Source organism: Cephus cinctus, unplaced genomic scaffold, assembly GCF_000341935.2.
Source record: "Cephus cinctus unplaced genomic scaffold, Ccin1 Ccin1_scaffold0504, whole genome shotgun sequence".
NCBI lineage: Eukaryota > Metazoa > Arthropoda > Insecta > Hymenoptera > Cephidae > Cephus > Cephus cinctus.
In genome coordinates, this window is record NW_014333171.1 from 137824 (window position 1) to 153679 (window position 15856).

Below are 15856 nucleotides of genomic sequence, written 5' to 3' on the forward strand. Positions count from 1 at the left end.
GAATGTGAAGAATGAAAGATAAAGAAATAAGGAATTAATGAAGAAATTAATATAGAAGATGAAGAAGGTTGGAAATGGTTATAGAAATGAAGAAGTGAAGAAGTAGAAAAGTAAGGAATAGAATTATAAAAGTGGAGAAGAAATGAGAAAAGAGATAAATAGGAATGTGAAGAATGAAAGATAAAGAAATAAGGAATTAATGAAGAAATAATTATAGAAGAAGAAGAAGGTTGCAAATGGATATAGAAATAAAGAAGTGAGAATAAGGTAATATGAAAGAAATGAATATAGAAATAAAGAAGTGAAGAAGTAGAAGAGTAAGGAATAGAATTATAAAAGTGGAGAAGAAATGAGAAAAGAGATAAATAGGAATGCGAAGAATGAAAGATAAAGAAATAAGGAATTAATGAAGAAAATTAATATAGAAGATGAAGAAGGTTGGAAATGGTTATAGAAATGAAGAAGTGAAGAAGTAGAAAAGTAAGGAATAGAATTATAAAAGTGGAGAAGAAATGAGAAAAGAGATAAATAGGAATGTGAAGAATGAAAGATAAAGAAATAAGGAATTAATGAAGAAAATTAATATAGAAGATGAAGAAGGTTGGAAATGGTTATAGAAATAAAGAAGTGAAGAAGTAGAAAAGTAAGGAATAGAATTATAAAAGTGGAGAAGAAATGAGAAAAGAGATAAATAGGAATGTGAAGAATGAAAGATAATGAAATAAGGAATTAATGAAGAAATAATTATAGAAGAAGAAGAAGGTTGCAAATGGATATAGAAATAAAGAAGTGAGAATAAGGTAATATGAAAGAAATGAATATAGAAATAAAGAAGTGAAGAAGTAGAAGAGTAAGGAATAGAATTATAAAAGTGGAGAAGAAATGAGAAAAGAGATAAATAGGAATGTGAAGAATGAAAGATAATGAAATAAGGAATTAATGAAGAAATAATTATAGAAGAAGAAGAAGGTTGGAAATGGATATAGAAATAAAGAAGTGAAATATGCGAGGTGTTTCCAAGAGACCAGTATAGAAGACCGGCTCGAGGAAGAATGAGCGCTCGGAGTCCGAGCACTGCCTTGAGCGCTCCCCACTCCACGGCTCCACCCATTCGAGGGGTCCTGCGCGATGAAATTGCGCGCACGCAATTTTCGATAACTTTCAGTACTTTTAAATATTCTTGTCCAGGATATTTGATTTCCAAGTCTGTATATCCAAGAGAAAAGCAAATTTTGTTATTTAAAGATGTTTTAATAAAATAAAAATCAAATTGCAGAGTAAAATGAAGGTAGTTGGTAGAATTAATTCATTAAGAAAATCATGTGGAAATCTGCTTGGTTATTTGGAATAGCAGGAAGAAAAATATTTTTTTATTTTAATGAATACTTTTTATCTATTATATAAGAGCAACGGAGCAATTGGGAAAACGTAAGGAGTATTTTTTGTGACAGTAGAAACATGTACATTTTTATGCGTTGACGCTAACTTCCCGACGGTTCTGTTTCTTGTTCCATATAGTGGTGCCATCTACAGTTGATTTATCGACGGTTGGTAGAGCTTAGTAATCGCAAAATATAGAGTGTAGTAGGGTTGTAGCGCTGCAACTCATAATCAGTGCTTTAAGTAGGATTAATAATATATTCCTTGATTGTATTAATAGTTTATGTATTTACAATGTTTACATGGCATTACAGAGTACAGTTTGTGATCTCTGAAAGCCTATAGAATATTATATAGTACATGGAAATTAATAAAAGGATAGAGAGGCCATCTATTAAAACTCTTAAAATCGGGAGTTGCATTTATGGTAGATTGCGCGAAAGTAAGTTATCAAATATTAAATTGATAATATCATGTAAATACAATTTTAAACATTCATAAATAGAGCATTACGATATACGGGGTGCATCAAACTTATTTATTACCCCATCGAGATGAAATCCGATATAATCAGATCAAATCGGATTGGATGCAACAATTTATTCGCGACACCTTGTACTCTTTCTAGTCAGTGCATAGGTAATTATAGTATCTAGAATAGTTAACCGATAATGAATTAAATAATTCCTAGCAGAGCTACAAGTTTTTGTATTTGGGCGCACCGACGGCCCCAAATAACACGCAGATCCATCGAACAATCAGATTACTTTTAAAATCATAATTGCTAAACTAGTTACACGTATGAAATCTCTTTTTATATGTATAACGTACAATTTAACATTAAATAGGTACAAATTTGTTCATATACAAATAAAATAGTAAGAACTGGCCGCATATAAAAATTATTATCGTCTACCTTCGCTAGTATTTTAATTAAGTAGGGTAATTGTGATCTCGAGACTTCATCCAAAACGTTCGCCGGCTCTGCCATGACTAACTTACCGATGAGAACTCGCCTGTACTGATCGCCCTAATAATAATGACAGATATGCGTAATACAGAGCGAGAATACACTCAAAAACTAATTCGAGTGGGACAAGCCAAATGCGAGCAGCGAACGCTCAAATTATAGTTGATCGCGTTTGAATTTCCGAAGTGAAAAAGAAATCACCAATAAAAAGAGAGTATTCAAAGGAATACGCAGTGGCGGCTCTCCGGTGATTTTCCTACGCTTCCCAAAAATATTCAAACTCCTGAATTAGGATTCGTCAATAAATACGATGAAAATAAAAATGATTCCGATTGGCGTACCTTTGAGCTCAGATATGCTCAAAGGCAGGCTAATCATCGTTCCAATGAATTTGTCCGTAAATGGCGACATCTATCGACGGCCACTTATGGACAGAGTATAATAGATGCAATTACGAGTAAACTAAGTATTGGCTAGAGTCCACAGGATTTAATTACTACACCATAAGAAGCAATGGTGCTCGCGAGTCTAAAACTCCGGTTCAAATATCTAAATCGGAGTCGTGATCGCGCGGCTGACGCAATTTGCTCCTGGCTTTTTTCGATTTCGTAGCCGTCGCTTTCTTCTTCTTGGGTTTAGGCATGACCTCGCAGCTGCACCCGCTGCGCACTTTGACGTAATCCAGGATCCACGGGGAGCTACCTACCCCATTACCAGGGAAAGCCGGAAAATGATACTCACTGTGATGATGTCTGCCGTGTCCTTCGATACCGGCCTAAAAAGAAATCACCACCAAACCATATGAGAACTTAACGTTGCTGCTGATAAAATATCAATAAAATGAAATAATAATAACAACATCAAAAAGATACCTTCCAGGCAGGATTCTTGACGATGGCGTACGTGTAAGAGAATTTCTGCACGCATTTCGACTGATTGCTCAGCTTCCGGTCGACGAAACGGCATGGCTTTTCCAGGACGTCGGCTCTGCAGGAGTACTCGAAGAAACGTTGCGCATTATCGCCATCCCGGTATAGCTCTACATACATATCCTGGCGATTCCTACCGCCAACAGGTTCGACCATTTCCTCTATAGTGGGACAGCAGTCGACCGGTGCACCATCCTCCCCACCTTCCTGGCGCAGAACCATCTGCATCTCTCTGTATGTCATTCGCTTGTTCGACGTATCCTCTAGCGGCACTGTCCTGCATAACGTTTATACGATAATAAAACGAATGCAAGATAACTAAAAGGAAAACAAAATAAAACTCATTTCCAATTTCATTTACCAGTGAGAGATGTGTCCTCTAAAAGGATGTTCCCTGGGTCTACGTGATAGGGATGATGTGACGTTACCGGCGGCAGCAAGCCACGGGCACAGGAGTGCGGTCAGCCAAACCACCTGGGGGAAAAAAAAAAGAAAAAAAATTAGTTACAAAATTTAACTCAATAATTTGCAATATGATACTAGAATTAGAAGGTGTCACGTGTTTCTAAGAATGACGAACCACATTACTCGAACTTTCCGACAAGTCATCCGGTATAATAACTAATCGCAGGCGATAGAGAAGGCATCAATTCGAATTAATAATTTTTATTATGGGATTGAGGCCCGCCCAGCGTCGCGACGATATGCGTCGTCGAGTTCAGATTTAATCGCAGTGCATAAATCCTCGTTGTAAAACGAGAGGAAAGGCTAATTCGCCTTGGAGGGATTTACGCGCCATGAGCTCTATCTTTACGGATAGCTTTGCCGTAGGTACTCTAACGGACCTTAAGAGGACGTCCAAGGGATAACCGCAAGCGTAATCCGCCGACTAATGGCTGATGCATATACTGTACGAGGAGAAACTTCACTATCGCGACAGTATACATATGTGAAACAGTTTCGTGACGAATTTATGTATCCGTTGGTATTTCCCTATGCGATGTCCTGTCAATGTCCACAGAATGTCCATTGGAACGTTTGTACTATACGTTACGGTATTTTGACCACAACTTTTTGGGTTCCAGGTATGTCAGGGACCGGCGCGACTAGGTGATGCGGTCCCAGGCACGTACCAAGATTTATTGACCCTGACAGTACCTAGGAGATAGCGGTACTTTCGGCTTAATTAAGCCATCGTTTACCTGAGGGTGTATGGGTAATTAACTAGCGCCCTACGTGCAAGGAACGCTAAAAGCCAAGAGGGCAGCAACAGATAAGTTCCAAGTATAGATTCAGATCGATTAGATCTTTAAAATAGAATGGACCACACAGTGGGTTATGCTTTTTATAAAAAAAATGAAATGAGGTAAATTAAAAAAAAATTGCACACCGCTACTGCCGTTGATAAAATACAAATTTATATAATTAATTACTCGTTTCTTAATACCTACGAAGACATTTGATTCACTGCGTAAATTGACTGAGTACTCAAAAATATCAAATGACAGTATCACAAGATGATTCGATAGTAGGTCTTAATGATTTCACAAAAGTAGTCAAATATCTAAAGAATAACTATTATGCAAGTACCAGTACCTGCGTTGCTTATTTCATCATCATTGCTACCTAATATTCCCGTTGGGTCTTCTTCTTCCAGCAATGCATCAAGTATCATTCAATATATGTATCATTGTATATAGATGTTTTAAGAGTAAGTCAGATAACACTGAAGTGCTTGTATGCATTGCTGCGTGCATTGCTTATCAGTTCCATTATCCAACCCATCGTCGTGTACCAGTTAGTTAAATCTGTCAATAGGTAAGCGGCAACTATAATACTTCAAGCTAAATGTTGAATTTCCACTAGAAGACCAAAGTCCTTTTTAAACTACGAAGAAGTCAAATGAAAGCAAAAAAGTTGAAGAAGCTGTCTATATCATCCGAGTGTCTCTGTTAACGAGACATTTAACGGACAAAAGTGACGAGTCAGCAGCGTTGATAAACCTATTGCATTTTGCCATAGCAGAGTGCAGGAGGCCGTTACGAATGCACCGAGTGCACGTTGCACATTCTCCGATCCGATTGGTCGAGGCCATTTCTATCCATTCTCTTGGCATGATTTCTATTGGCTTTGGCGCGTGCTATGATTTATGGATAGTCACTGAGAGCGCTGAGAGTGGGGAGTGAAGGGAGGTTTTTATCATCTAGGTGGGAATAATAATCACGCATACAGATTCTTCTTACGTGTAAATAAAAATTGGTCCTCTTCACTTGTGAATCTGTAAGTAATCTCTAAATTCTTTTCTTCGTACAATAAAATTGGTTCCTACTATTTATTGCACTGGAGTAACTTTATCGCTCAGAATTAGGAACGGTTTGGTTTTGTTGATGTGTTCGATTTTTTTTTTTAGACGTCAAACGATTTTACCTTCAGACGAATTAAACGTAAACAACACAGCCTCCCACGGTGGAGATAAAAAAAAGATGCCGGTGGATACCCAACGAGGTTGTATATCTTAAGATTTATCGATATGAATGATACGAGACGTGCATCTCTCTTTGGATATAAGCATGGTCACCTAAAGGAGTAACGTGACCGCACAAAGCTGCTACGTTTTATCGGTGCCTGGTGTCAGAGACTGGCGCAAACCACAGTTTACATTGGAAACGGTACTAAAAACGTTCGTAACGTGTCAACGTTAAGGGGATAGCTGAATATAGAGAATCTTTAAATCGTCAACTTTGAAAAATTTACCATAGACAGTCGTCGACATTTGATTGTTGATCATTCGAGTATAAAGGTATAGGAGACAGTCTGAAAATTGTCTTGGTCCAAATTTTGAAAAACAGTCCTTTCTCATCCCTTGAAAAATAAAAATCATCCCCCACTGAGCAGTAGTAGCTACGCGTGCTAATAACGATAAATAACGCGGTCGTAAGTACTCACCTTAATTTTAACGGTCCCGTTCGAGTAGATTAGCGCTGCAGCTTCTTTCGCGGCGAGCTGCGCACTGTCAACTTTTATGTCCCTTTAAGAAGCGCGTGATTCATAGGCGAGATACGTGGTTCGTTTTGACTCTTTTTTTTTTAATTTTACGACCTACTCCCTTTATGCCCTATGGTCCTAGCAGTGATAGTGCCCTGAGGTATACAGCTCGTGGCTGTAAGATCAGCTACTTCGAAAGCATTAAAGCTCCCTGCACACCATGAGACCCGGATCTCACTGGGTGTGTTTGCTTACGTAAACCACTCCTAGGGTATTTCGAGAGAGTCAAGGGGTCGTAATTCTCCAGGGTGACTGGAGAAGTTGAGAATAGCAAAGAGAAAGATGATCACGAAGTGAACAAGTGATCCTTTCCACGTGGAAGACTGGAAAGTGTCAAGACTCTGTCAAAAAATAAAGAAAAACCTGTCAAAACTATGTCAACCACTATACTTCGTTACACGAGGTGTCAAAATACTGCCATAACCATTTTTCATACAACAAACCGCGTCCTGGTATACGTATAACGTATCAGGCTTTCACCGTTAAAATTATTAAGCCACGTTTACACGATAAACGCCACGAGACAAGTTTCACGATATTTACGCAGCTGTCAATGCAATCTTGCGTATCATTAGCATACCTTTTGTACGGTACCTGCCAGTCCTGCCACGACCAACCACTCCCGGACTTATTGCACAGTGCCAAAGGTGATTTCAACACTGCACGTTTCGCCATTATCCAAGAGCACTCAGAAGTCAAAAGAAGAAGAATATCTTCGCGGCCCTATCTACCCGCTACTTCAAATACTTCTTCGTCAACATTTGCTCCTTTCCGAATTTGCCATCTCTTAAAAAAAAAAATTCAACAAGATCCTGGCAAAAGTTGCTCGTACTTCATCTCAGCAATCCTCAACATCGATCCGTCTCATCCACCCAAATGTATCTCAACACTTGGCAACCTTATCTGTCCAGGTCCCTGCTGTACTCAACACGTGGAAGCAATGCCGAATCTATCGAGTGTTTCCTTACTAGAGGCATGTAAGTAAGAAGCAATGAAAGGTCCTCGACAGTGCCGGACAATGAATGCTACCGAGTGGCTTGCAGAGAGCGAAGCACCGCAGGCTGTTTAGACAGTGAATGCTTGCCGTGTGTTATGATTGACATATATAAACATTTACTTAGTCGCCTTGCCGTTTCGTGCGTGGCACACTGCACGCTACCTACGAGTCTCCACGTACGTGAGTAAATCGTTGGTAGCACGTAGATACGATATGTATACCGGCATGCGAGGATACGAGCGTAGCAGGGTGGTAGAAGCCATCTTGGTAATGGTGGCACATGGATTCCTATGGACGAGACCGCGTGAGACTGCAGGATTTCCCGGAGGCTGCAGGAAAATAATGCAAAGGAGTCTTCACGTGTGCTCATACGTGCTCATATAATACTTGTACTGGATATCCTACAGGCTCGTACTACTTTTAAATTATTCTTATTGCTCCTCCTGAGAATCCTGTCGCCAGGAACAGGTACCTCGATACGCGAGTTACACGCTAATAAGGTACTCTCAAACGTCCCGTACGATTTCTCTAAAGGAGATACGCGCGTGGGTATGGAGAATTCCGCGTGCCCGATACGAGAATTTAAATAACCTGCAGAATTTCTAATCGCGCCACGCTGCCTCTCGTCAACTTTTGACTGGGTACGTGCTTTTTGGGACGATTTAATAGTTATCGAACAAAAAAATCATACGTAGGCGATTATCGATTGGGCGAATTTTTTCTTTTAATTACCGTTCGACATGACGTCACGAACAATAGTGATAAAGAGATGTCAGGCTCCTCGTTTGCGATTTTGATCGACCTTGTTTCGTCCAGTCTCATAAGATTCAACCCTGACCTGGTTAATTCATTCTTGTTTCTCGCTATTTCAATTCTGGCTCGTTTGATATGATAACTGTGTTACTGATTGCTGTTATGTGGGTTTTTTTTTGCGCGCACGACTGCCACGCATTAGCATAGTCGGTAGATAGGCAATTATGCGACATTAGCTAGGTAACTATTCCCATTAGCCAGTTTCATGGCAGCAGATCGGAATCGAGTTGCGTGAAAAAGTTTAACTTGATTATGTAATAATTTACAGAGGAAGAAAAATCGCGTGCTTCGCGCCCGAGTCCAGTAATTTCTGAAACCTGGACACTATGTATTGGACATTGGATGGCTAATGACCGAATAGATTAAATATAATATTCACTAGACAATATTGTACAGAGAAATAAGAGTAGAAAAAGTGGGAATAGCAGATGAATTTAGAGAATTTTATGAACCTTACATAAAAAATGAGCATCCCTGCTAAAGGGTGTCATGATTTAGATCCAAACTCGAATTCGCGAATTGAGCAACCCTCCCTTGTGCATTATCATAGCCCAGAGGGCAAATCCACCCACGAATCTTTAAATCATACGTTGTGTAAGCGAAAGACTGCATACTAGAGCCTTGACCCTTTACATACTCTTTTAGTATATCATCCAATGGCAATATATTATTTTCAAATTGTTTTAAATTACAGGATGCATGACCGTCTATAATAGGAAGGCGTTTATTGAGCAATATTTAAAAAATAAAAAACAAGTCAGTATTAAAGTGCATCTGCAACAAATAAAAATGCACGAAGTTTCATCTTGCAACAAAAATGCATCCATGCCAGTTAGTTAGCTATGCCAGTTGTAACCGAACACCTAGTTAGCTAACTGGCATGGATGCATTTTTGTTATTACAAGTATGGAACCAAAGTACCAGTATGGACCCAATCTCCGATCAAAGTACCAGTTAGTGACACCGAAGTACCAAGTAGCAAGGAAGTGCAGTTTGACATGAGCACATAAAACGAAGACTACTGCTCATAAACAGTCGGTCATCGACTATGCAAGTCCTCGGGTTCGGTCATTGTCAGGATTTAACGAGCATTAAACTGTCGCGCGGCAATACGAGAACAGCAAAAGGAATAACGAAAGTCATGACGTCTAGTGTCTCGTTTTACGGTAATTTCGGTCCTTTATATAGCACGAAAGCATCCACCGCGCATCCCTCACAAAATATCAGTGAGCGCGAGACGTAGCCTTTTTTTTTTAAAAAAAAAAAAACAGGAAAAAAATCCATTAAAACTACAAAACGAAAAATACCAGAAACACTCTGTCGCGAACTCAAAAATATTTAGGAATGAAAAATATCCTTATTTTAATAACAGATAATTATTTAAAATTGATCGCGTGGTGTATCTCTAAGAAGTAGGTGTTTACTTAATACGTGTAAAGTATTTCCATAAAATCAACACTGTCCTACCATAGGCCAGAAGATCCGCCTGCATAAATCCTTTTGCAAATTAACCAATGAGTTGTCAGCTTGCGAATCTGCATCGTGAACGTGTAGGATCCGAAGATTCTAGTTTCTTATGATGTTACGGGAGTTACCACGACGAGTTTCAGTTCCTTCTTGGCGGAATGGTGGCTCGTCAAACGCGTTAAAATGATTATTTATTGGAAATATCGGCGCCGAGAGAGCGATTAGCATGCTAATATCGTGCGTCTTGCAACGCGGTATCAACACGGAACGTGTGGCGCTGCTTCTAATCTGCTATTATTAAATTATCTCTAGGCAGCGTCGAGCACCGATTATCGCTTATCAATATCGGGGGCATATACCCAATCGCTCATGATATTACATTGGCATGTAATATTATGTAGATAACGATGGTATGCAATACCGATCGATCTTTTTAAAGATTGCGTATCCGCATATCGGACCAAGACGAAAAGAACCAGTGAATATCAAAAAACGGATATCGTGTCGGTAAGTAGATTTTGAATATTCGACCGATTCGAATATATTCTTTTTTTTTTTAAAGACAGACCCAATTACTTCAAAACTGCCGTTCAAGACTTTCAAAAGGTACCGACGATGGTTTTATCCCCGGGCTACTCGTGAATTGGACCCCTCGGGGTCCCTTGGGCCGTAAATTGCAATTTTCATCCACACCCTCCTACTCTGCATCACATTCCGTTATGTGATGATTTACGTTACGATCTCAAGATCATATCTGGACATTGTCTCGTGAAGCTAGTAAGTACGATCATTCAGTATAGATCATTTCGTTCGAATAGACTCGTCGGACCGTCCATTAACTTGGACTAGGGTATTCTGGTAAACGTCATTGATATCTGCGAATCTCGGTTGAAAACTATAAGCAGATCTAAGATCGTCTAGGGAAATCGATTATGAATTATCGACTGGAGCTCGTAATCGATGAGGCAAAATCCCAGAGAAATTTACAGGCAAATATACACCTATTTGCTACTCTAGGAAATAACAAGAGAAATATATATATAAGAAAAAGAATGCAGTTTAAATATATCAAGCATATCACGAATATAGATATGACCTCGAGTCAGGAAAATGTGGAATTAAATTTTGATAAATAGTGAAGAAAAGTTGATGAGAGGGAACCCAACCGTGAACCAACTGACCATAATGCCGAATGTTTATCGAACCGGGTATGACAGGGTGAACGAAGCCCTGAAATCTACAGCTCTATCGGCCACCGAGTACCAGCATGTGGATGCATATACATATGAATACACGCATGCGTGGAGGCACGATGAGATGGCACCGTTAATAATATGCTAATAATATTCTCGGCAGGCGGTACTTTACCGCCATTATCCTTTTGGTTGTCGTAATTATTATTTTGCCCTGCAGTACCTGACAATGGTAGTCGAGTAGTCAAGTGCATGGCTGCGTACCATGCACCACTGGGTACCATGCGTGGGTTCAATTGTGTCATACGGATCAACCGCGGCCGATACGATTCGACTGTGCTATTGGCGTTGAAAGTAATAGCTTAACCGATGAGTTAATAAACTGTTGACTTACCGCGACAAAGGTGCTGAGAGCTTCAATTCGCATAGTAGCTGGCCAGGCCAGCAGGGAGGCCGTAGGTACGAGGCGCGTGAATCGGCCTTAAGGATCACAATAGAATTACAATCACAAGGAGCACCAAGATCAGGACAACAGTCGTGATAATAAGAGCAGTGACACTGATGGCGACGACCGCGTGATGAATCTCGTGGATTTTTCGCTACGCCGGAAACCACCTGTTTCCACTGCTGCTGCTGTGATCCCACTCTCCAGGATCCACGTCGTCTTGGCGATCTACACCTTGTCGATCCCGTGACATGGCTACCGCGCCAATCTGCAACAAAACAAAAATATGTCAAACTATCCCGGAGCCGTTGATGCTGGGAAAAGTAATCGGGACAGTTTTTAGTATTTCGACTTCAAGATTTGAATTGAGCCTATTATTGACCCATGTCGATCAATTTAATCAATGGTGATGTTGAAGGTGAAACCTACTTTTCAGGTTAGTTTAGTATTCGATGAGACATTGCGCGTGGTGATTTTCTTGGTGCACTGTTTTTCAATTTTATTTTATTTTTTTTTGAGATTTCATGTAATGAGATCTTTGTATCTTTGTCTCGGGGAATATTGACACCTTGTTAACACGTGACAGGTTTTTCTTATTCCCACTGTTTTGCATAGGAGTGAAGACGGGTCAACTTTTAATCTCATGTCACATACAGGCTCTACTTATGGTGACTATGATATTTCACACGTGGTGCGCGGAGGATGTGGGCTAACTAAAAATCTTAGTGATCGGACCAACGCAGATCGATAGCTAAACGAAACGATCTGCCCGGCAGGTCGTCCACGACTGGATCAAACTCAATGATTACGCGATAAAGAGGGTAGAAATAGTCTGTGTCGGTGGAAAATGCCGGATATTTCGTCACGAGATAACTTTAACTATATGTATATCTTATCAGTGCACGTTCCCAATAAAGACCGATTACGTTACTCCTGCTTAGTGTTACTGACCTAGACAGTGGCCGGACGCCATTAAAAATCCTGGTAGTTTCCCCTTTTCTAGAAATTTTTCAGTCATCAATGACTCTTCTTTATTTTTTTTATCAATACTCTGGTATCTGTATCCTCTTTGCTTAATCACGGCTTTTCCTTCAATTATTCCGTAACTCCCATTTTTCCCACCACGTGCACTCGAATTTTAATCATTTTCACTGTGGTCGTCTTGATCATGGAAATTATGAAACTTACGAAAAGAGGTTTAACTATTCACTTAAACGTTGAGCGCGACCCACGTTTATGGTGACGTGTTACGCGCGGCGATTTTATCACATATAGAATTAATTTATCGTCAGTTAATGACTAGGCTGGAATCATTGATTGGTGATTCTGTCTTGGGATTATGACGCCTCTCACCAAGAACACGCCTCCTATTCAACTTTCTCGATTTAGTGCTGCAAAGTCTAGACGGACGATGAAGTCCCTTATAGGTCTTGCCCATGTCTTCCGTGAGACATTTTGTATTTATATACGTTAATCAAAAATCCTGATTTAATTATTACTCAAATATGGAATCTGCATGCTTCTCCAAATTTATAATCATTAGAAATGACACTATATGACACCCGCAATCTATATGGGGTTGATCCCAGTACCTCATAGGGGTATATCGACATGTGATACTTGATGACGTAATACTTACACATCAATCGTTCCAAGTAAAACAGTCATCGATGATCTCTATTTTATGACCACGAACATCGACATATCAAACCACTCCGCCATTTAACTCGTATAATAAAAACGGTTTGTTACAAGGATTAAGTAAATAATTTGAGATTAGTGTATAAAGGCACATTCCAAATAAATCCCACAATACGTAGACTCGAGGTGCAAGCGTATAATCAGCTTAATTTAAGCGTTTAATCATGCTCCAAATAATTTTCATCGGTAAACACCAAAAAATAATTAAAGTTAGATGCAAAGAAAGAAAGAAAAAAAAAGGAAAAAGAGCATAGTATTTGACAAGCAATGCGTCAGGTGCGGTTACCAATACAATTGGTATGCACGCCTTGCTAATCCGTATCGTTTTTCCACGTAGCTAATCTCCATCAGGAATGATGACTTTTCAAAGTACGATAGAGGCGCCAGGAAATCCCTTTATCGTTATCCGCCATCCGTATATAGAAACCGAAAGTTAAACCAAGCCCCAATATCAATTACAAATATAAATGACATCACAGCCCGTAAAAGAAGTTTCTTTTCCCACCAACGATTCTATAATCTAACAACGATCGGATGACTGCCAATCCTCAGGATTATCGACTATTTAATTTCTGCAGCCACGTAGCGGTGCCCGTTGACGCAAAATGAATTATCGCAGGACAAAGTGCTGCCAACTTTAACGATCGCTGAAAGAGAGAGTGAATAGGAAATAATAAAAGATAAAACCCATATAAACCAGACGCAACTCCCCGCACCCTTTGGACACATGCTAGCCGAGAATATTTGTCACGGTGATCTCCGGAAGACATCGTGGATCAGATAAGACGGATCTCCAAGCAATGACCGAGCCTATTGGCAAACGGGAAAAATGTTGATCCATGGATCTAAGGAGTAGTAGTGATCCAGTACCATTGTGGGCGAGGACGGGGAGGGTGGAAATTGACATTCTATTGATATCAGTCTGGCGTTCGGTTTGAGTCACTTATCACAGAGGCGCCTACGCTCTTCAACTCGTACGATAAGATCGGCCTTCCGATGTGTGTTTTTTTTCCAGATTGGAAATGTAGCGTTATGGCGCTGGCTGACGAGTTGCGTTACTGTTCTACTTAAGGCATTATTTTATTTTCGGTACAAGTTTAACGTGATATACGCATCGTCTACGAGACCCTTCACCAATAATACCTACGTTTGAGAGAATTGGACGAGTATAGTGATACGGGTGTAGGTAGTCAACTGCGAAGCGGAGACAGTTGTGAAGATTTGGTGAAGAGGTTGTATATTGGGATGGGAAACTGTGAAAAAATGTTCCAGATTGGAAAAGTAGGGTTATGACGGTGGCTGACGAGTTACGTTACTGTTCTACTTAAGGCATTATTTTATTTTCGGTACAAGTTTAATGTGATATATGCATCGTCTACGAGACCCTTTACCAGTAATACCTACGTTTGAGAGAATTGGACGAGTATAGTGATACGGGTGTAGGTATTCAACTGCGAAGCGGAGACAGCTGTGAAGATTTGGTGAAGAGGTTGTATATTGGGATGGGAAACTGTGTAAAAGTGTTACGATTGGTTCTTGACTTGTTAGTGACTGCGTGGTTAAGTATAATTGGACTACCGAGTTTCCACGTGTTGGGAGACGCTATAGGGAACTGAGGACGATTTTATTCTTGGCGTACAATATGGCGATCGTAAAATGAACGCAAAGATTGATTGGTCCTAGGGTCGTGATTAATTGGACGTAAAAATCAGGAAATGAGTGTTAAACTCCCTTGTCTGCCATTTAGGAGCTTTTTTCAAAGAACATGTATTTCAGCTTCAGCTTCTTTCTCGTACCGATCGTCTGAACAACGTAAATCAACTCGGTTTTCTTACAGCAATCGGTCGACGCTTTTACGACTCAATCATGGAGCCACGTGGATGCCCTGTCAACCCTCAGGAAACCCAAGATAATTGCAACCTGAATAGATACGAAACTATTTTTTTTTTTTTGAGAATCCCACTTTATCCTCTCGTTAAACCTGGTTCTTTTGTTTCATAACTCACATATTGTGTTTCTATCACGCAGTTAGTGGCGCCATCTACGATTCTGTTACGTCATGTAGGATGATGTAACGTTCACGAGCCATATGGTTAAAAAGCTCGAGAAAAAGTGCTTGAAGCTCTATGAACCAACAGCAGAGAAGATAATTATTTCCGTAAATCATTACAGTCGGGTTAGATTATATGATTGAATTTGTTAAGTAGATTTCTACTATATCGGCAGAAGACTTCCGCAAAGCTCAGACGTTTCTAGCGATTTAGAAAGCACGGAGGTCGCGCTGCCATCCACGTGCAATAAACCTCGTTTACGCTCAGGTTAAGGTTCGATAAATCCGGAAGGAAGTGTCCTACGGAAATCGGGAATATTTCGGAAACTGATAGGTCCACGTGAACAATTTGTGAAAGGACAATTGGGTCAGACGATAACGACGCTTCGTAGATTCTTGTTAAACTTTCCTAAAGCCTCGTGGCGACAATTCTAAAATGTACGACCTGAATGGCGACACCCCGATCGGCTATCCTGAGCCGGAGAAAAAAAAAAACTGAAAAAAATCAAATGAAAACCGGATCCTTATTAAGGCACGTACCGAGGCATCGGTTTCGATATATTCCTTCCGTGATATTTTATTCGGTATAATGAAATTCATTCATGGCGCCGTTTGTGAATGGTACTCGGTATCGGGGTCTGTGGTTGGCGGTTGTACCGACTTCGATGTACCGATGCTCATTATTATTATGATGATAATGACGATGATACCGACGCCTTTCGAGTATCGGATTGGATGGAGGTGAAATTCGTGGTAGGACTGGTTTCCAAAACCAGTAACCAATTAAAGCAAACCGACAAAGCCAGGGTACCACGTTTATTACGTATTAAATGATTCCGGTTTTTTTTTTTTTTTTTTTTTTTTTT

At 39.9% G+C, this 15856-nt stretch overlaps 1 protein-coding gene across 8 annotated transcripts in view; it reads right to left on the reverse strand.

Moving 5' to 3' along the window:
* Positions 1 to 1648: 1648 nt before the first annotated feature.
* Positions 1649 to 15856, reverse strand: part of LOC107268265 — a 71999-nt gene continuing 57791 nt past the window's right edge. For 7 of the 8 annotated variants that reach the window (XM_015740878.2, XM_025085557.1, XM_015740875.2 and 4 more), the window contains exons 3-6: positions 11189 to 11507; positions 3641 to 3753; positions 3223 to 3556; positions 1649 to 3125 (exon numbers count right to left, since the gene is read on the reverse strand). In XM_015740878.2, coding sequence (XP_015596364.1) covers positions 2892 to 3125; positions 3223 to 3556; positions 3641 to 3753; positions 11189 to 11221 — 714 coding nt within the window. In that variant the 5' untranslated portion in view covers positions 11222 to 11507 and the 3' untranslated portion in view covers positions 1649 to 2891. Of the gene's footprint in view, positions 3126 to 3222; positions 3557 to 3640; positions 3754 to 11188; positions 11508 to 11668; positions 12056 to 15856 lie in introns of those variants that run through there. The other variant, XM_015740880.2, reaches the window with a different exon arrangement.